The sequence below is a fragment of the Eublepharis macularius genome, chromosome 10 (assembly GCF_028583425.1).
Source record: "Eublepharis macularius isolate TG4126 chromosome 10, MPM_Emac_v1.0, whole genome shotgun sequence".
NCBI classification, from domain to species: domain Eukaryota; kingdom Metazoa; phylum Chordata; class Lepidosauria; order Squamata; family Eublepharidae; genus Eublepharis; species Eublepharis macularius.
In genome coordinates this window covers 55136419-55159154 of record NC_072799.1, presented here as the reverse complement: position 1 = coordinate 55159154, position 22736 = coordinate 55136419, and the positions used below count along the sequence as shown (strand labels likewise).

The following is a 22736-nucleotide window of genomic DNA, read 5'->3' as shown; positions in this document are numbered from 1 at the left end:
AACACTGTACCTTTTGAAAAATATAGATTTGCAAGATTACTGTTCAATTCCACAGGTACACTAAAAGATGATTCAGCAGGCATCTAGAGCCTTGATAGTGCTGTATGTTTTATATAGGTGATATATTGAGATGGGGAATAAACAGACAGCATGACAGCAAAATGAAATATTGAGGTGAGTTTCAGAGAGGTATACAGAGAAGAACCTCAAACAAAGGTGAACAAATTTGCAGTTTCAATAAAATCCCTTGAACATATTTTATTCAAAGTAAATTGAAAACAATGCATCTGAATTGGAATAGCAACCACAGTTGAATAGCTGGGTCAAAGATTAAGGCTGATTTACAAAGATTTTTGGGAACAGTCACTTTTCTAGCAAGGTTTATTGAACGTGACAGTGCTGGCAACATCATTAATGTATTTGTTGGCCCACTGGATGCTGATCCATAAGACAGTATTCAAACAGTTTAAAGGATTACTAACACAAGCACCTATTTTGAATTATGTAGGTTCAAAGAACCAGTAACTGTGTCAACAGATGCCAATTTTACATGTGCTTAAAAGCGTTGACAGCTACTCAACAGAACTAGGGTCAAATATAATAGACATTTTGGCAGTCATGTTTGGATGTAGATTTCACATACGCTTCTACAGGAAAAAAACCCAAAGAGATGATAAACCACTAATGGCAGTTTTCAGAAATCTTTGTATAACCTCCAGGAATTCAAAAATGGCTACTACTACAGAAATGTCAGCAAAAAAACTAGTGCACAAAAGTAGTCAAACCATTGTTTATGGTCTAATCAGAGCATATATACTTGTAGAATCCTAAAGAGAAAGAACAAATTCTGAAGAAGCTGGGTGGTATGATAAATGTCAGTCAGATTTTTCAGATGTCATAACCAAAGAACCAAAACTAAATGAATTTTTAACAACTGCTACAAATGATAAGAGTTTTGCGAATTTTAAAATGTGAGGTGGCTGAATATGACTGAAAATTATATCATAGTACCGCAATGAAATGGTGAATGAACACACACACACACACACGAAAGCCATCTGAGAATTTAGCTCAGTGAAACTGTTTGTTGACCAAGTATGGGCTGAGGTTGAAAACTTGGTAACATCCTGTATCAGATATCAAATTAGGAATTTTTTAAAAAAAACTTGAAAGAACTACTTACTGTGTACTGAAATGGACGGTAGAAATCTGGAGAAGTTACCAAACAATGTGACTCTAAGATACAATAATACTGCTGTTGTTACAGTTTACGCCATAAACAGAATTGTTCAGTAAAGCACTAAAAGTCAGTGGTTGATGGATGATTGAAAATATAGATACATTTAGATCCTATATAGAGGTCTCCAACCTTGTTTAACTTGTGGATACATTTAGAATTTTGAGAACAGGTAGTGGATGTCACCACAAAATGGCTGACATAGATAAGACGCATCACAAAATGGCTGCTGCGTGGGGCTGAAGCCAAATAAAATGTTAGGAGGTTCCAGGATAAGCATCCTCCAATAAAGCTGGTTCTAAATGAGTGTCCCTTGTAGGCATAAAGGAAGACTTCTGAACTCTTTGCACTCTGTGCAGATGTGATGGAGTAAAGCTGGGAGTGGCTGTTTGCTTTGAGGAAGAAGCAAGTTGGTGCCAGGAACCATTAGCACTGTGATAATGTGATATTAAACAACCATGTAATAATATTGGATGATGTAGCCTTTATTGTTTATTGTAGGAATGTTACCTTGGATAGATTATAGAGATTGTTTTTGAAGAAATGGAAATGATAGAGTAAAATAATGAAAGATGTGGAATCAAAATGCATAGTGCTTACCAATTTTTGTTGGAAAAAATGATAGTCTGAACATGTTCTTTTGTAAGTTGCTTAAATTTTATCAGTTTAATTAAAGTAGTATGTTACTTTAACATAATAGGCTTAAAAGGAAATGCGAGAGTATAAAAATTACAAAATGCAGGGAACTGAAATACTGTATCTTCTAAAAGCAGTTAACAACTGATCTCCCTATAGCTGATAAAAATACTTTGGCTGCAGTCCCCAGTCCACTTACTTGAGAATAGTTCCATTTAGTCAGCAAAATAATAGAAGCCATGATATGGATAGAGGAAACAGCAGAGATATTCAGACTAAAGCTAGAGGTAGAACAAGAGAGTAGAAGAGATAATGGATAAATAATAGAAAGTACAGTGAAGATAAATAAGTAGTCAAAATTATCTAGGTCAGTAAAGAAAAATGAAATAAAGGGTATAATCGAACAGAAATCTGTTCTGCTCAAGCCATGTGTAACCTGTGCCCAACATTTTCAGTGACAAATAACATTCTTATTTTAACATAGTGGGTTAAAATAGTCTAAAGAACTAGATATTCGGTGAAATGAATAGTGTTAAGACAAAAGAAAATGACTAATAATGCATCTAAGGTTGGGTAAAGTCACAATTAAAGCATAAATATTTGATTTAAAACTGGTGGAAGTGAAGCATTGTGGAAGGGGATTCAGGTCATTGGAGAAATCTGTGAACCGTGAACATTGTGTCCTGCTAATTCAGACAATGCTCATTGACTCATTATATATTTGCTCCAGGCAGGGTCCCTCTTGATTTAAATCTCCCGTTGTTTAGGGCAATTAAGAGAAATTTCTTCAGGCTTTAGCCATGCAGTTGATCACAACAGGTACATGTATCGACATGAAAGCCTGGAAATTCGAGGAGGGAGTGTTTTTTTCCTTAGTACTTTTTGGGGGGAGCGTGTGTTAAAAAAACAGGAAATTTTGGAGAGCACTGGGGGGAATTTCAGTGAAATGTTTTCTCTTTTGGAATAATAGAAATGCTTTCTAAGGTAATAATAATATTTGATTCATATACTGCCCTTCAGGACAACTTGACACAAAGTATATTATCATTATCCTCACAACAATCACCGTGTGAGGTGGGTGGAGCTGAGAGATCTCTCAAAGAGCTGTGACTGACCCAAAGTCGCCCAGCTGACTTCAAGTGGAGGAGTGAGGAATCAAACCCAGCTCTACAGATTAGAATCTTGCCCCTCTTAACCACTACACCAAGGATGGTTTCCATGTGGAAGACAGGCTTATGTGATTTCCCCACTGCTGCTGTGGCTGTTGATACGGCAGAACAGCGATAGGGCTTCCACATGGGAAGTTACCCTGCCTCAGTCCTTTAGCCTCCCCCCTCTCTCTCTGAAGTAAACTTCTACTCCTGTGTGGAGATATGCTTTCCCCCTTATGTCTTTACAATGGAAGGAGATAGACTTTTTAAAAAAATGAAAGCTGGGAATTCACACAACCTATTATGCATATTGTTACAATGGTATATTGATACAATGATATTTAAAACAAAAACAAAAAATCCCCCTGGTGGTAGGGGGAGGAAAAGGTCACCTAAGGGACAGGGTCAGGGAAATGGCAGTTATGTGTGCAGGAAGACTTCCCACCACAAGGCAGCTATCCAGGATTTACTGCAGACTTTCCCAAAACTTTACAGCAAAACAAGTTTGAAAAAAAATTGGTGAAGAGCTGGGGGAACCCTGAGAGAGGCACTATTGCACCATGACACTGTGGGGAAGCTGGGAAAAATGCCTCCCAATAGCATTGAATCCAGGGCAAATAGCCCATGAAGAAATGGCCAAAGTTTTATTGACTCAACATACGTAGAATGAGAATTTGTATGTAAAACCATCTGCAGCAGTGGAAATCCATGCTGGATCAGGAATTCCTCAAGTAACAATAGGCAAAGCAGAGAGGCATTTTTTTTTTTTTGAAAAATTTTTTATTGGGTTAGAACATTTTTATTTTTACATTACAATCAATTTTCCCCTAATTTTTCGTTTCTAACCCCCTCCCTTTCCCCCCCTTTTGTTGACTTCCAACAGCTTTCCCACCCTCTGTCCCTTTTCCCTTACTTCTATTAAATTCCTCTGTCTAAAACAGATATACATTCTCCATTATATTAAGCAGTGCATCATTAACTCCTTTAATTATTATACACCCAAACTATACGTCTTTAGATAAACAATTTATCCCATTTTCCAGTTTTGAATAATTCTATATAAACCTATATATCATAAACCATAAAAATTTCCCACATTTAAATCAAACAATTTGATTTGTTCTCTATATATTACTCATTTCAACTTTTTATGGTAATTCTATATAACTCCTCAGATACTCAATCAATTTAACTCTTCTATACATTCAGTTTGGTGCATATAAATCTTGTCAAAGAAAGAAAATATTGTTAGTTAGTCAATCCTCATGTTTAAACCTTATCATTAATTATTCTCTATCAATTGACCTATACATATCTATATATATCTCAATCAATTAATCTAACTGCTTATAAATTCACATTTCTCTTCCTCCCCCGGTAAAGTCACCCCTCTCTTTTATACTTTTATTATATTTCAGTAGTTCTCAAACTGCCACAGTTTTCCTCCCACCTCCCATTTCTTCTCCAGGTATTGTTTCAGCTTCTCCCAGTCTGTGTTGAACTGCCCTGAGTCCAGATCTCTCAGTTTTCTTGTCATCTTGTCCATTTCAGCCATATACAGCAATTTGTAGATCCAATCTTCAATAGTTGGTACTTCTTGTACTTTCCATTTCTGCGCATACAAAAGTCTAGCTGCTGCAGTCATATGAAAAATCAACGTCCTATGATGGGCTGGAATTCCCTCCATTCCCAAGTTTAGCAGCAGGAGTTCTGGGTTCTTATTTATTTGAAACTGTAAAATTTCACTCATTTCTCTTATTATTTCCCCCCAGAACTGCCTAGCTACCTCACACGACCACCACATATGATAGAGGGAGCCCTCATGTTTCTTACATTTCCAGCATTTATTAGAAGTATTCAAATTCCCTAGCGCAATCTTCTTTGGTGTCATGTACCAACGATAGATCATTTTGAAAATGTTCTCTTTAATATTGATACATGTCGTTGTCTTCATTGTAGTTTTCCACAAGTATTCCCATGCCTCCATTGTTATTTCTTTATTGAAATTTATAGCCCATTTCACCATCTGTGTTTTAACTATCTCATCCTCAGTATACCATTTCAGCAATACTTGGTATACCTTGGATATTCTTTTCTTGTCTTCTTTAAGAAGGGTCTGCTCTAGTTCCGAGTTCTCTGTTCGTATGCCCCCTTTTGCCAAGTCTGAGTTGTATAAGTCTCTAATCTGTCTATACTGAAACCAATCATAGTTAGGTGATAGTTCCTCTTGCGTCTTTATTCTAAGTTTGGATACTTCAATCTTAGTTATTTCTTTGTACGTTAAACATTGTTGTTCATTATCCACAGCTCTCGGATCTATCACCTCATATGGAACCACCCACAAGGGGGTTCCTTCTTGTAGGTAAGTTCTATACTTCTTCCAGATTATAAATAGACTTCTCCTTACAAAATGATGCAGGAACATCGAGTTGACCTTTACTTTGTCATGCCATAGGTATGCGTGCCATCCAAAAATTTTTTTATATCCCTCTAGGGCTAATAGTTTCTTATTCTTTAATGTCATCCACTCTTTTAGCCAAACTAGGCAGATTGCATCATGGTAAAGTCTCAGATTGGGCAGTTGCATTCCGCCTCTCTCCTTTGCATCTTGTAAAACTTTTACTTTCACTCGAGGCTTCTTGCCTGCCCAAACAAAATCTGATATTTTCCTCTGCCATTTTTCAAATTGTTTAGAGTCTCTGATGATTGGTATTGTCTGTAACAAAAACATTACTCTTGGTAACACATTCATCTTAACTGCTGCAATCCTGCCCAACCATGACAGGTTCAATCTATTCCATTTGATCAAGTCTCTCTCTATCTGAGTCCATAATTTTTCATAATTATTCTTGAACAAATCTATATTTTTTGCAGTCAGCTCAACTCCCAAGTATTTCACCTTACTAGTTACTTCACAATCCGTTGTTTCCATTAACAATTGTTGTTTCTGCTTAGTCATGTTTTTGCATAATATCTTTGACTTCTTTTTGTTAATGAAGAAACCTGCCAAATCTCCAAACTCCTTGATCTTGTCTATCACTTTTGGCATGTTCTCCAGTGGGTCTTCTACAATTAACATTATGTCGTCTGCAAATGCTCTGACCTTATATGAATAGTCCTTTATTTTTATTCCTCGTATTTCCTCATCTTGTCGAATTTGTATCATCAGAATCTCCAATACTAAAATGAACAACAATGGAGATAACGGGCAACCTTGTCTTGTTCCTTTACTAATCGTCAATTTTTTGGTCAATTCATCATTCACTACAATTGCTGCAGTCTGGTCTCTATAGATTTCCTTGATTGCTCTGACGAATCTTTCTCCCAGTTGTAGCTTTTCCATAGTGGCAAACATAAAGTCCCAGTTTAAATTGTCAAACGCTTTTTCAGCGTCTACAAAGAAGAAACCAACCTCTTTGTCACAACGCTTGTCGTAGTATTCAATAGCATTGATCACTGTCCTTAAGTTGTCTCTTATTTGTCTGTCTGGCAAAAAGCCTGCTTGTTCCTCCTCTATGACTTCCGAGAGCCACCCCTTCAATCTCTCCGCCAATATCTTCGCAAAAATTTTATAGTCATTATTGAGTAGTGATATAGGCCTATAATTTTTCACGCTAGTCAGATCTTGGCCCTCTTTTGGGATCAATGATATATTCGCTTCGCTCCAAGTGTCTGGAATTCTTTGATCCCTAAAAACTCCGTTCATCACCTCTTTTAGGAATGGTGCCAGTTCATTGGCCATTGTCTTATAAAATTTAGCCGTAAGTCCATCTGGCCCTGGCGCCTTTCCTAGATTTGCGGATTGTATTGCCATATTTATTTCCTCATCAGTTACTTCACTGTTCAGCTTATTTCTCCAAGCTTCCGAGATCTCTGGAAGTTTGGTTTTCTCCAAATATGATGCTATTGATTCTTTATTTACTTCTTTTTTATTATACAGCTTAGCGTAAAATTTATAAAAGGCTCTGCTAATGGTAGTCTGCTCCAAATACGTTTTGTTTTCTTCACAAATTTTATTTATTATTTTCTTTTCCCTTTTCTTCTTTAATTGCCATGCCAAATATTTCCCAGGTTTATTAGCACCCTCAAAAGCTTTTTGATTCAGTCTTTTAAGGTTCCACTCCAATTCTTTGTTACTCATTGCTGTTAACTGTTCTTGAAGAATTTTGATTTCCTGATGTATTTTCTTTTTCCCTGGTCTCTTTTTTAACTGTACTTCTTTGGCCTTTATTTTCTCCTCAATCTCTTGTCTTTTCTCCTCTTTCTTTTTCCTTGCTCTACCATTTAAGTCCATTAGTATGCCCCTTACAACCGCCTTATACGCGTCCCAAACTTTACTGGTTGGTACTTCTTTATTCACGTTGTATTGTATAAAAAACTTAGTCTCTCTTCTCAGTGTTTCCATATTCTCACTTTCCTGTAACAGGTCCTCATTTATTCTCCAGGCTTTCCTTTTTCTCCTTTTTCCAAATTTCCACATAATTGGGTTGTGATCTGAGCCTACCATCGGCATTATTTCTACCTCCTTAGTCCATAGCGCTAAGTCCTTTGAGGCCCAGATCATATCAATTCTTGATAATGTAAAATGCCTTGCAGAATAAAAAGTAAACTGTTTGGTTTTAGGATATTCTCTCCTCCATACGTCTTCGAGAGTCTCTTGTTGAATCAACTCAAAAAAAAGCTTTGGCAATAGTCCTCTTTTCTTTTGTGCTTTTGTAGTCTTTTTGTCTAATTCCAAATCTGTCACTCCATTGAAATCTCCAGCAAGAATTATCTGGTCATATACAAGATCGTCTAGATGCTTCCTTAAGTCCTCAAAGAAGCTTTCCTTTGCACCGTTAGGTGCATAAAGTCCGACTACCAACACTCTCTTTAAGTTCCAATTACATTCCACTGCTACAAATCTAGCTTCCACATCTCTCATAACAAATTTTGGCTGCAGCTCCTCTTTTATATACAACACCACTCCTCTTTTTTTCTTGTTGGAAGCCGCTACAAATTCTTTGCCCAATTTTCCAGATTTTAAATATTTTACATCCTGTTTTCTAATGTGGGTCTCCTGCAAACAAACAATATCACATTTTTGTTTTAGTAGCCAATGAAAAATATTTTTTCTCTTATTCGGTGAGTTTAGTCCATTTACATTCCAAGATAATACTTTACACTCCATATTCATGGTTTTGTTGGTAAGTCTTTTTCATTGTCCTTGATAAATCTCTCCATCTCCCGCTCAGATCTGATGCGTTTTTTTGCCCCTCCAAACTCAAAGGACACTCCTTCCGGTAACTCCCATCTGTATCTGATATTCATGTCCTTCAAAGTCTGAATTAGCACTCTATATTTTTTCCTGTCCAATAACACTGATCTGGGCAGTTCCTTCATTATAATAATCGTCTTGCCATCAATCTCCAATGGATCTTGAAATTGTTTGGTCACAATCCTCTCTTTCATATTTCTAGTTGTAAACTGCACAATCACATCCCTTGGTAGTTTCCTCTGGGTTGCAATTCTCGAGTTCACACGATACGCCACATCTAGGATAGCCGCAATTTCCTCCTCCTCCTTCCCCAGGTAATCAGCCAGCACCTCAGTCATCTGTTCTTGCGCTGACTTCCCTTCCACTTCTGGCAGACCACGAAAACGAAGCTGCTTCTCCATGTGTTTAGTTTCTGCAACTGACATCCTCCCCTTCACCAGCCTCATCTCTGTTTGTTGCGTGTCTATTAAATTCTCCATCGCGTCTTCTACTGTTTTAACTCTCTGCTGCGTTCCTTGTAATTCACTGCTAATCGTTTCCACACCTTTTTTCACTTCTGACAGCTCCGACTTTACTGTCTGTGTAACTTCCTTGACCTCTTTAATAAGCTCCAATTTCGTGTCCTTAAGTTCTTTCATCATGTCTATAAGTTTTTTGTCCAAGTTTTCTATTGCCGATTGCCACTCTTTTTTCGACATCGTGGGGCTTGCTTTAGCTCGCTCCCACGAATCTGCTCTCTTCCTCAGCTCCGTGGCGTATAATTAAACGTTTTCCTTTTTTTTAAATGTCCCAATCTTTGCCAAAATTAATTTTTTATATCCAAAATGTCGGGCGTCTTTTCTCTATGGTTTCTCTATGTTATTATAATCCAAGATGGCCTACTTCCTCTTCCGCTGAAGCCACGACCCTTCCACTTTCAAAGATGGCGATTCCCCACTTCCTGTCCTTTGGCAAGGGCCGCTTCCCTCCAGCCACTCTATTGTTGTTACGCACTTCCTGTCTCCCGTCTTCCCACAGCAGGTCTCGCGATGGTGTCTTTTTCCCACAGCTCCAAAACCACAGGTATTCAAAACAATAGTCCGATTTTTGTAATAACTTCTTTAAACTTAGTCTCTTTTAAAATACAACTCCTGCCGAGTCTTCACCTCCTTTTCGCTAGTCTGTTGCAGTTTAAAAGTCTACTTTCTTTCCTCTCTGTTTTTGTCAATCTGTCCCGTTTCAAGAGATAGCGATCTTTACCTTCTCTCCAGCTTTCTCGGGTTGTAATCGCTGTTTCGATCTTAAATTCTCCTCTCGACTTCCCTCCCCGATCGAAGCTTGGGTATGTAGGTCTTATGCCAGCCGAATTGGCCCCAAAATTGCCGCAGAGATTATAGCCGACCCGTCGCAAGGTGGGACCTCAAGGATCGGGGGGGAGACTCCTTGTGTAGAGCCCCCCCTCGTCCGAGATCTAACTCACCCTAGGGTCTTGAGCGTTCTTTGCCTGCTCCCCGCCTGAGAGCAGTCGGCCGCGGGTTATTTTCACCCCTCCGGCCGGTTAAAACGGCAATCCGGTCAGCTCCACAAATGGAGCTGCGTTAGACCTCCATGAATCCCAAACCGGAAGTCAACCTCGCAGAGAGGCATTTTTGAGAAGCAGAAGCAGCAGTATTGTTTAGCTCAATACAACACAGGAGAGGAAAACCACGGAATAAGCAGGCAGAAAGAAGATCAAAGATCTCCTGCAGAACTGTGAAGAATTGCTACGAATCTTAGAGTGCACCGTGCAAAGGCAATTAATTCAAAAGATTCAATAACATATATTTATACTAATAAAGTGCAACGTGCATGCAATACATAAGGCGATAATTCAATATACGATTCACATCCTGCGGTAATTATGCACAACTATTACAAAATCCTGAAGACAGATCACGTATATGAGGAGTACTCTTCTACTACTCAAAAGAAAAATGAGTCTGGAGAGTCTACAACAGATTATCCATTCTAATTATCCTTTCACCTCTTGACTGTGTCTGGGAAGCCTACTATGGCCATTCATTGTAGATAGTTGCCAGTTGACTAACTGGAGACAGAGATTCTTGCTGTTCTGAATGCTCTTGAGGAAGATTGCAGAAACAGGAGAGCAGCTAGCCCCCTGTCGAGTGATTCTCAGCAGCTGCAGACCCCTCCTCCTCTTTGGCTGGATGGTCCTTCTGCTGTCTCCCATCTGGGAGTTGCAACATGATACCTACAAATAGAGAAGTGAAAAGGACTATTTGTGGAAGGATAATTGGAATTGATAATCTGTTGTGGACTCTCCAGCCTTATTTTTTCTTTTGAGTAGTAGAGGAGTATTCCTCATATACGTGATCTGTCGTCAGGATTTTGTAATAGTTGTGTATTGTTTGGCCCAGCAGCATTGCTGCTAATTTAGAAGTCTCTGGTTAAAGGCCAAGCATTACTGGGTGGATTTGGCAGGTACAAAACAGAATCATAAAGATACCCAAGAACTATTCTAACTGTAAACTAAAATTTCAGAACTTTGAATGGGGTATAACAATTGATAGCTTGCAAAGTCATAATTTGTGTGTGTGAGAGAGAGGAGGGAGGTATACATGTATACAGTGGTATTGCAGCAACTGAACTGTCATACAAGTTCGAAAATGAACATATTGAACATATAAAAATCCATCACCTGTGTTTTTGTGGTATTTCAGATCATTGTATCTTTCTTGTACCTTTACTGACAATTTGCATGGGAATGTTTTTCTTTGTGATATGGTCTCTGGGCTTTAGATCTTTTTAGCCATCACCAAATGCTAGCAGTTTTGTTCAGCAAATCACCCTAAATGCATTTCAAACTATGGTTGTACCCTTGATCTACCTTTTGTAAATTAGCATACAGAAATGTGAGCAACATGGATGATTGTTTATCATTTTACTGTAACGATGACCTAATCAGACTGCACTGGTTTAAACAGAATTGGAGAAGTGAATGCCATAAGTTTTAGTCTGTTCTAATAATAAGTAACTGATTATGGAGAAAGAATGAGCACAGATGCAATATTTTATAAAGTGGTAGAGATTTGGACATGTGGTTTAATTTGCATTGCAGAATTTCAAGGGACTGCCCTGATCTGTTTCCCAGGTTGTTCTAACCAGTTCAAGAGCAGTAAAACAAGGTTATGTAATTGACATGTGATGTCGCCTAAAATAGTGAGTGCAAACATAGGCTGCTGTTGCTGGGCAGTTGGCAACTGCTGAAAAAATTCCTTTCTCTGTACAAGAAAGAGTCTTTAAAATTTAAATGCAGAGTGCACTGAAAAAATAAAAATATTTTTTTTGGACTTTTTTTGCAGTGAAATTAAATATAGGTTTTAAAAACTGGTGTATAAACATTTTCAATAGTGGTCATTGTAAAAAATATTTAAGAGCATCACTGTTGAAATGGGGAACTAGTATCCTATATATAAAATATACATAAGTGTATTTGGTTCACTTTTAAAAGCATAGTGCTCCTGTAAAGGATGTTCTCAGAACTGTAAGTGATACCACGATAATGATAAACTCTTTAGCAGTCATGTTTTATGAGTTCAGAGGCTGCAGATATTTGACAGTGTAACAACACTGATTTGAGTGAGAGGTGATAACTTGAAAGCAGACGGAAAAACTTGTATTTCTCGTGCAGTCAGGTGAGCAGAAAAGGAAGGCTGAAGTGAAAGTATTTGATTCTGTGCTGCACCAGTATAACTACTTTATTGGGTTATGGCAAGGAGGACAAGATTCTTCCGTTACAGAGAAAGGCCCGTTTCAGAACTAGATTTACAAGAGTTGCATCCCCTCTGCCCCTGCCTTTTCTTACTGATTTTCCACAGTATATTTTCATTCCATTCTGCTGGGCAAATAATTAAAACAGCCAGTTTCAAAACTGAAACAAGACCCCAAATAAGTATGAGAATTTAAGGTAGCTGTAGGGCTGCAATTCAGCTAAGTCAGCTTAGTGAATGTGAATCCTGTCTTGATTCCAAACTATTAGTTAGCAAAAAAGAGCAGAGGTAGTTTTTCTAGTGAACTCCTGGGGTCATCTGTATACATGCATCAGGCATATCATATTTATTTTTAACATGTGCTAGTATTATCCAGAAATTCTTTTTTTATACTTGCGTTTCGACTTGCCAACAGCTAATATACCTCAGGTTTAGTCTCACAGGGATACCAAAACTCTGGTGAAGGATCTATTAAAATGATCCACCTCTGGAACAGGATGAATCGAAATGACTTTCGGATGGCTCTGGGGAATTTTCCTGTTGATGTGGTTGGTGCTCCTGTCAAAGGCCTAGTTGATCTCTGGAATGAGGAAATGATCTGGGTTGTTGACAGAACTGCCCCTAGGTGTCCTCTGTCAAGTATTAGAGCCCAAGTAGCCCAGGTAGCAAGGGGGGAAGACTCAGGATGAATCATATAAAACAGGGGTAAAAGCTCATTTTAAAGCATGCTCCATAGCAGTGTTGGTGGCAACCCCCCTCCCCCCCAACACTTTCCCACCACCACTGCATCTGCACAGCGAATCTCTTCCAGGAAGTCAGAGGCCTGTTGGGATCTGGCCTGCAGAAGAAAGTAGGTTGCTTGGTGACTGCTCTGATTGTTTTGTTCAGCACTTTGCAGTTAAAATCACATTCATTCCAACTTGGACTTGACATTAGCAGTAACAGGGTGAGATGGTGCCAGGGGCTGGCATTGGGAAATGTTAAGGAAACATTTCAGTTTATTTAGCCTCAGTATGTGGACAGGATCCTTGGAGGTTCAAGTTCTACCATCTTGCTGATTCCGGTTACTTAAATTTTCTCGGTAGATGTGTGGGTCTGGGTCTGAGAGGTAGTTAATGCCTCCCTAAGAGAGGGTGGTTGCCCCAGCCTTGAAACAGGCTGTGGTGCATCTGTTTCTAAAGAACCCTACCCTAGACTCAGGAAAGTTCAGTGACTATCAACCAGTCTCAAATGTTCCATTCTTGAGCAAGGTGATTGAACTGGTGGTGGCTGACCATCTTTAAGCTTTCCTGAATGACAACCCCGTTGATTCTCCTGGACCTCTTTTGATACCATTTATCATGGTATTCTTCCAGACCACCTTTCCAGGCTGATAGTAGGCACTGTTCTGCTGTGGTTCTGGTCCTGTCTGGCTAGGCTTCAGAACATGGTGTTAGCAGACTGCTGCTCAGCCAAGGAGTATTGCTAGGTTCCATTTGTCTCCTGTGCTCTTTAAAATCTACATGAAACTGCTGGGTGATGTCATCTTGGAAATTTCGACTGGATTTTCACCTATATGCTGATGACACTCTGCTCTAACTTGTTTTTATGGCTGATCCCAGGGAGCCCAAGTGACAGACTCACGTATTGTACTGGCTCCTAGGGCATGCTATAATTGGATTCTGTGACAGGGGCTATGCCTTGGCTACTACCAAATAGTCAAGTCAATGAAGCAAGAGAAACAGTGGCTGTTACATTGTAATCATAAACTGTAGGGTGGCCAGTATCATTCTTTCTGTGCCCACACACCCATGGGCGCAATAGAATTTGCTGTATTTTGGGTAAACTAGACCCTTGCCATATATTTAGCACAATATGGAAGGGCTACAGCTTTTTACTTGCTTAAAATGAGGAAACCTTTTTTCCAGGTATTTTAAGATAAAGTGGTAGGAAGAGGGAGATTTGATTAAGCAAGCGTGGCTTGCTTTGCTTAGCAGTATTTTGACTAAACAGAACAGTTGAGGGGGAAGGATATGTTTAGTAAGAATGTTTCATAGTATCTGTTGCTTAGTAAGGGCAGATCTCATAATCTGTTTCTCAGACCAACAACCAAACCTGACACACGTTTTTATAGGAGTTGGGAAGTATTACCTCACTCATTCTAGACAGGAGTGCAAAGAAACTTCCTTAACTGTTCAGTTATGGCTCTGTTGACCAGATATGGGTGGTAGGATACAAGATTACTCCTTCAGTGACCACCCACCTTAGGTTATTCTTGAGTCTTGACTGGGGCAGAGGAAGAAAGGGGTCTGTGAGAAAGTAGAACAAGAAAACTGAGGGGGAAGGGAAGAGAAAGAAGAAAATCTTCCTTGTCTTTCTCCCTCCTCGCTTTTTTCTCTCCAGCTCTTCCTTCAAGCCATTTCAGTAAACATGGAGGAAGAAAGCTGGCAACTGAGATGCTGGGAGGTTTCCTTGATGGCTGCCAATTATTGACCTTCATTCTAATTGTTCTGCAATTGGAAGCCTGAATAATTTAAATGAGCTTTCTTTGGCATCACACTTTGAGAATTCAGCTGCTGCCTTCCTGTGTCCTTGTATATAATCAAAATTTGGACTGGACAGTAGATTGTTTTTAATGTAGATTTCTTTATATTTAATTTTGTTAATTACAAAAAGATATTGTAAGGGATTTTCCTATGCATTCTGTGTCTATCATCCATGAGAAGATGATATGTATTATAAAGGAAAAAGTGACAAGATATTCTTAGTTGACTGAATGTAAACTTGCCCTGTAGCATTTAATATGCCACAGTCAATACATACCTTGTTCAATTTAGGATTAATTATACCTGTGTGGGACTTTGAAGATAATAATATATAATAGGTATAATAGTTGAATCGAGTCCAGTGTATCACAAGCAGGGCCTATGAAATATTTCTGTGTGAATAATAGTTCCTAGGAAAGCACAGAGAACTGATAACAATCTAATCATATTGCAGTTTCTGCTGCAAGCACAAATTATGCTCTTGTGCTAACTATGCACATATCTATACATTTTAAAAAGCTGTTTTAAAATTTACCCATTTTTTTTACATGTCCGCAGACACATACAGAGTTTTAAGGAACAAAATGGGTTCCTGTGGTTGAGATCTAGCAGAGCTAGCCTTTTATCAATCCAAAGAAACCACATGTGGATACCTTGTATTTATAGAACTCAGTAGAAAGCAAACATTTTATTAGAGCCTGATAAATATATAAGGACTAATATTTCACCTCTTAGGAATCTGCTGGATCAGATTGATGGCCCATTAGTTCATCATTCTGTTTCCAATCAAGGCCAAAAGGTTTCAGGGAAAGTCTCCATCAGAGCGGAGCCAACACCCTACTCCCAGTTAGGGCTGAAACCCTCAGGACGCGTTCTTTGCAGGAAACCCCATTGTGTAGCATACTTCTGAGGAGAGCTGCTTAGGATTGTTCCCTCTGGCTCAAAGACCATGTGAGGACTGTGCAGGACCACCCACCATCCTGGCTCCCCTTTCCTCTGGCAGAAGGAGAGCTCATTCCTGCGATCAGAGAACTCACGTGGAGTAGGGAGGGGAAAGCAGAGGAAATAGATTCTTTCTTCCTCTTCTGTCAGGGAACTCAGCTTATGGAAAAGACAGGAGGAAACTACTTTCCCCCTTCCAGCTCCTCACTGAAATTTTCTGACCCACATGGCTATTACTTCATGTAGGTCCTATCCCGTGACCTTGGGAATAATCTTTTCTGGGGTTGGAAATGGCTTGTGTGGGGAGAGACAGGGAAGACCTGCAGCCATCAGGACCTTCCATTGACAGGCTGCCAGATCCAGCACAGGATGTCCATACTGTGATATTCCCCGTGCGGTATTCAAGGTATATTGCCTCTGAAAGTGCAGATTTCATGGCTTTCTGCAACTTTCATGGTTAACCGCAACTCGTAGGCTTTTGAGAATTTGTCTAAACTTGTTGATCTTCCAGGAGCATCTTGTACACTGTGGAAATCTCAGTGTTGGAATAGATGGACCTTTGACTGGGTTTAGCAGGCTCTGAGGTACTTTTGAGCTGCCATTAGGGCACTGGTGGTTTCAAATTTTAAAATAAATAATAAAGAGCTACAAAATGAAAAAAAATGTTTCTTTACATTTGTAGGTCAACAATGCTGGATGATGACCTATATAGTAACAGCATGTAGTATATTATAGCTTATGCTTTTTATTTTATTTTTTTAATGCAGGGCAGCACAATTATTTATGTGCAGGACGGAATGACTGTATAATTGATAAGATTCGGAGGAAAAACTGCCCAGCTTGCCGATTACAGAAATGTCTTCAAGCTGGAATGAATTTAGGAGGTAAGCATATGATTAATAAATATTCAGTTTAGTTTATTGGACAAAAATGTTTTAAACATGAGTGATCTGAGAAGTTTTATTCTAAGTTACTCAGCTATGAAAAAGTATTGTACTAAAGCTACTAAAACCTTGTTTTCATTCTGACTTTTTTGAAATATGTATTTTATAGCTCAGAATAAGTAAGGTGGGTGTTAGATGATGACAGTAATTTTAGTGGAATTTCTCACTGCTAAGAGGATTAAAACTTCAGGAATTGTACAGGTTTTGGGGGATGCTGTGAGAACATACTAAAAGAACATCAAAATAGATTTAACCACAGGAAATGTTAAGCTGTGTCTTATCTGCCAGATTTCCTGTTACTTTAAAGACCAAAAAGGTAGACATTTAAACTATTAAACTTAAACTTGAATTGAATTTTTAAAATGGTGCTGATGATAATAATGATAAATGATAATAATTATATAATTTTCTCATCTGTGTTATGAGATAATAAGGAAATACTTCAACATCTGTACCAGCTTTTGGGGAATGTAAGTTTCAATTAGTTTAATATCATGGGAAATCCCTTTTATAGAATTCTCTGCGTTGAATACTGAGCAAATGACAGGTAGAACAAAGGTCTATATTTCTTTTCCTTGCATTTGGAACGAAGCACCTTTATTATAGGATTGCTCGAGAATACTTAATGAGAAGCAGTAGGGAACCTGGATGGATAACAGTGATCGTAATGAAAGAGGGAAAGGAAGCTGAAGAAGCTGCTGTTTAACAGGGGGATGAACAAAGATAAAGGCCACAAGCAATAGTGGGAATGAGGGGCAAGACTGGTTAGGAAGACTAGGGAATTGGCTCTTTGGAGTAAGTAAGGTCAGGCAAAGGGAAATAGTTGAGTAAGGAAGCAACAGCAGGTAAAGGCTGAAAAACTGTTCAAAAATTGTTTGAACTGTTAGCAGGAGAATATTTAGACAGGATAGTGCTAGGGAAATTAAGGTGGAATGAAGCAGAAATCTGATTATTTAACTGTTCAATTTCTCACTGACCCTGAAATATAATTTAGAAATGCCAGGCCTTTTAATTTTTTATTAAGAAATAATTTATAAAGTTATTGGTGGGGTATGTCTCGTTCCTTTTAAGTTAGACTGGAAAATAGCACCTTACTTTTGTTAGTTAGTTATTCACAATGCAAATATATTGTTGAATTGGTGAATCGGAATTGCTGATGACACCATGAAGGTCAGTAATGTTAGGATGTAGTAAAATGCTTGGATATAATAAGTAATTTTTATGCGGAGATCTACATTTCAACCAAATGTATACTTTCTGTGGCATGAGAATAGTTTCTGTGAGTAAAATGGTGTATTGTTAGTATATGTCTCCAGAAAAACTAGCTAAAATGTATAAAAAATATTCCAAATAAATGTTGGAAATGTGAACAGCATGAAGGGACATTTTATCATCTTTGGTAGACTTGTGACAAAGTTAAAAATTTTTGGACACAAGTCCATATGATAATACAGAAAATCTTGAAGATTAATATACAATTTAAACCAGCTATTTTGTTGGGATTAATGGATAGACAGCTGAAAAATTGACGTGGTATTTTATTTTTATATATGACAACAGCAGCGAGGCTATTATATGCTCAAAATTGGAAGAGTCTGATATTGCCTACAATAGAGGAATGGATTGTAAAGATGATGGAGTTAGCTGAAATGGCTCAACTTCCTGCTTTGATTAGAGAGAAGACATTATCTACATTTATAACAAATTGGAAACCCCCATTGACTTTGTGCGTGAAACTGAAAAAAAATGAACTAATGATTTGTGGCTTTGAAGTGTAAGGGGGTGGGGGAAGGACTATAACAGAAGTATAAGTGTGAATTCTGTAATTATGCTGATATTTGTTGTAGAGAAAATAGAAAGTTTTTCATGTGTGTGTGTGTGTGTGTGTGTGTGTTCATTTCTTTTTTCTTTATGGTTTTTTTCTTACCTTTTTAAAACTCTCCATCTGTTTTTAAAAACCTTTCAATAAAATTTGTGTGAAAAAAGAATAGTTTCTGTGAGAACCCAAGGGGGGCATTAGGGTATTCCATACAAGCTATGTTGAGAACTGTGTTAAATTGAGTGCTATTTGCAAAAGAAAACATTCAGTTGTTAGCTGTTATTGATTTGCAGTTTTTATTCAATTCTTCCTCCAAGGAGCTTAGAGGAGGTATACGTGGTTCTCCTCTTCTTCCATTTTTTCCTTTGAGGAAGGTTAGGATGAGAGAAGATGACTGGCCCAGATCACCAGTGCATTTCACGAGAATTTGAACCTGGGTCTACTAATCAGTTACCTAATCCTCTACATTACACTGGTTCAGTAATAATGATGGTGATGATGATATTAATATTAATAAACATTCAAATAAGATCAGTAGGATATCTCAAGTTTCTGTAAACTTTTGTTCAGTTTTTTTAATGGTGATTTTGTTTTGTCAGTACATTGTTTATTTGTTCTAACTGCTGTAATGGATTGTAAAGATTCCCTGGCCATGAAGAGTATTAAAGGATTATTTCTCCTCAAAAAATGATGGCCACTGATTTACTTATTTGTCTTCCATATTGTCGTTTAGAGCATGTTCAGTCTGGCCTGTAATATAATCTCTAAGAGTCCCTGTAGCCTGAAACCAGACCACCTAGGGTCTTGATCTTGTCAGTTTCATAAATGAGGCAGCACCTGGCTGTGCTTCAAAAATAGATCTGCAAGTAAATCCAAGTTGCTAACAGCGGTTGCATTGGTAATTATATAGTTGATATTAAACTGATACGTTCTATCTTCCAGGTTACCACTTTTCTGGTACAGTAGTAATTCTCAAGTGGGACTGGTTTTTGCCTGAAAACTTAACAAAATTACCTTTTTGAGGGGCAAAGTAGTTGAACAAATGATGGCTGCACAGCTTTAGGCATTCAAGAAAACTCTACCAGAATTCATCCTTTTAAAGTTTTGAGAACTTGGAGGGGGGAGGTTTCTGTCTTACTATTTAAAACATGCCAACATTGTCGCCTGCAGAGCCTTTCAAGAGCTGTGGAGTTGTGGTAGTGGCAGAAATGTCCTTCCTGCCCTGTGCTGGGTAACAGGCATCTCTAAATGTCCAGTTGTGAGAAACCCTCAGAGTTAGCGACAGATGTTTCCCCATACCTTCTGTTAATGCTATAGCATGAAGTTCCCACTGGGTATTCCACCATCAATCAAAATGATAAATTTTATTCTTGTTAATAAAATTCAGTATGACATTGATGGGTTTTTTGTCCACATTTCTAACAATTTCTTACAATCCCTTTCCTTCTCACATTCTGGTTTTTGTTTTTCTGCAAAACGTCCAGAAATAGTTTTTCATCATGAACAACTCCAAAGTTCTTGTCACTGTTTCTCAACTTTGCTAATGCAATATTCACCAAGTCTGCACGTCATTACCTTCGCTGTATACAAAATTCAGCTGCAGTAGTGATTTTTCTAACTTTCCATCACTGACAGCTGTCTGTCCTGTCTTAGCACAAGCATCGAATCCTTCTGGCTATGATCAGTTTTAGCTTCTTTTGTTCTACAAAACTTCAAGAAGATAAATAGCAATTCAGCTTTGGCAATTTCAGCATGATGGCAGGCACAATTTCTTTTGTATACTCACATACCTTAATATATCTGTTGTGGAAATACTACATCTTGTATGAAAAAGAAACAACATGAAGACTCCCTTGGCTTGTGTTCTGCAAGCGTTATTAGAGATCTACGTTTTTGTCCATACTTTGAGATAAATTTCTGTAATAAATCTCAAAACAAAAAGACAGTGGTTGTTGGGGGTTTTCCGGGCTGTATTGCCGTGGTCTTGGCATTGTAGTTCCTGACGTTTCGCCAGCAGCTGTGGCTGGCATCTTCACAGGTGTAGCACCAAAAGACAGAGATCTCTCAGTGTCACAGTGTGGAAAAGATGTAGGTCATTTGTATCTACTCAGGAGGGGTGGGGTTGAGCTGAGTCATTCTGTAAGAGTTTCCCAGGGTGTGGAATGCTAATGGAGGGAGGCTTCACTGTATCCTGAGGAGGTTCTTTTGCATATGGATTGGTGCTTGATGTGCTAATCTTCTCTGCAGGGCTATTGTCGGGTGTGGAGTGTTTTGTTGGCCTGGTGTTTTTCAGAACTGGAGCCCATGCTCTGTTCATTCTTAAGGTTTCTTCTTTCCTGTTGAAGTTTTGCTTATGCTTGTGAATTTCAATGGCTTCCCTGTGCAGTCTGACAAAGTAGTTGGAAGTGTTGTCCAGTATTTTGGTGTCCTGGAATAAGATACTGTGCCCTGTTTGAGTTAGGCTATGTTCAGCCACTGCTGATTTTTCAGGCTGTCCAAGTCTGCAGTGTCTTTCATGTTCTTTTATTCTTGTCTGGATGCTACGCTTTGTGGTCCCGATGTAAACTTGTCCACAGCTGCAGGGTATACGGTATACTCCTGCAGAGGTGAGGGGGTCTCTGCTGTCTTTTGCTGATCGTAGCATCTGTTGTATTTTTCGGGTGGGTCTGAATACTGCTTGAAGGTTATGCTTTTCCATAAGCTTTCCCATCTGATCAGTAATTCCTTTGATATATGGCAAAAACACTTTTCCTGTAGGTGACTGTTTTTCCTTGGTTGTTAGATTCATCCTGGGTTTGATTGCTCTTCGGATTTCATTTCTGGAGTAGCCATTTGCCTGAAGTGCGTGGTTTAGATGATTAATTTCCTCATTGAGAAAGCGCGGCTCACATATCCGTCTTGCACGATCCACTAATGTTTTCATTATGCCTCTTTTCTGTCGGGGGTGGTGATTGGAGTTTTTGTGTAAGTACCGATCAGTGTGAGTTGGTTTCCTGTAGACCTTGTGACCTAACTGAAAGTTTGCTTTGCGGATGACCAAGGTATCCAGGAATGAGAGTTTTCCCTCACTTTCTTTCTCCATTGTGAATTGTATGTTCAGGTGGATGTTGTTGAGATGATTCAAAAATTCTCTCAATTCTTCCTCCCCATGGCTCCAAATGATGAATGTATCATCCACAAACCGGAACCATACACTGGGTTTGTGGGGTGCTGATTCTAGAGCTGTTTTTTCAAAATGTTCCATGTAGAAGTTTGCTATAACTGGGCTGAGTGGGCTCCCCATGGCCACCCCATCCATCTGTTCATAGAATTCGTTGTCCCATTGGAAGTAACTGGTTGTCAGACAATGATGGAATAAGGCTGTTACATCCTCTGGGAAAATCTGATTAATCAGTGCAATAGTGTCTTTTACTGGAACCTTGGTAAACAGGGATACAACATCAAAACTGACAAGTATGTCTTGTGGATTGAGTTTCAGAGAACTGATTTTGTTGATGAAATCTGCTGAATCTTTGATGTAAGACGAGGTTTTCCCGATGTGGTCCTGCAGGAGATCTGCCAGATGTCTAGCTAATTCATATGTCGGTGAACCAATGGCACTCACAATGGGTCGGAGTGGGACTGAATCTTTATGTATTTTGGGGAGTCCATATAGTCTAGGTGGCTGTGCTTCAGTCTTGCATAGTTTTCTGTGCGTGTCGGGATGTAGTGAGGAATTCTTGATCAGCGCATTTGTTAGCCTGGTGATTTTGCAAGTGGGATCTCGTTTTAGTTTTTTGTAGGTGGAGGGGTCCAGGAGTTCCTTAATCTTCTTTTTGTATTCCTCCGTTTTCTGGAAACGTCAGGAACTACAATGCCAAGACCACGGCAATACAGCCCGGAAAACCCCCAACAACCATCGTTCTCCGGCCGTGAAAGCCTTCGACAATACAACAAAAAGACAGATTTACTAGCAGCCCTAGAGAATGGAAATTGAACCTATGTTTATAAGGCAAGGCAACTAGAGCCCATTTATTTCTTAAGACGCAAGATTCTTTTGAGATGTATATGCTCTTAATGTACTACTTAAGATTTTTTTAGGGACCCTCATCTCTATTATGTTGATCAGTCACTGACAGTCATACCATACATAGAGAACAAATGAATGCAGAGTAGATTTTTGCTTCTTCTTTTTTTTTTAAAAAAGCTGGTATTAAGATTGAAAAATGTTGATAATGGCAGCCAGCTTGTCTGTCATAGATTCTGTTTCTTTATATTGAATATTATTGTAACCCTGGAAGTTCAGTAAAGACATTCAAAGCCTGTTTTGTTCTGGCAGTAAGATTGGTATGCTGACCTGCCTTTTTGCTCAGAAGGCAAGGGCATGGGTGTCTCTTGCTGTTAGGATTCCTAAGGGAGGTTTGATGATAGAGAAAGGAGGTAAAATTGCTTTCCCAGTGTTAATTTCCCTTTCTGCTGGAATTGTGTAGTTGCAAT

General features: G+C 38.7%; 1 protein-coding gene across 3 annotated transcripts in view; it reads left to right on the top strand.

The window, feature by feature from the left end:
* Positions 1 to 22736, top strand: part of NR3C2 (nuclear receptor subfamily 3 group C member 2) — a 208972-nt gene that overhangs the window by 145588 nt on the left and 40648 nt on the right. For all 3 annotated transcript variants that reach the window (XM_054989700.1, XM_054989701.1, XM_054989699.1), the window contains one exon: positions 16265 to 16381. In XM_054989700.1, coding sequence (XP_054845675.1) covers positions 16265 to 16381 — 117 coding nt within the window. The remainder of the gene's footprint in view (positions 1 to 16264; positions 16382 to 22736) is intronic.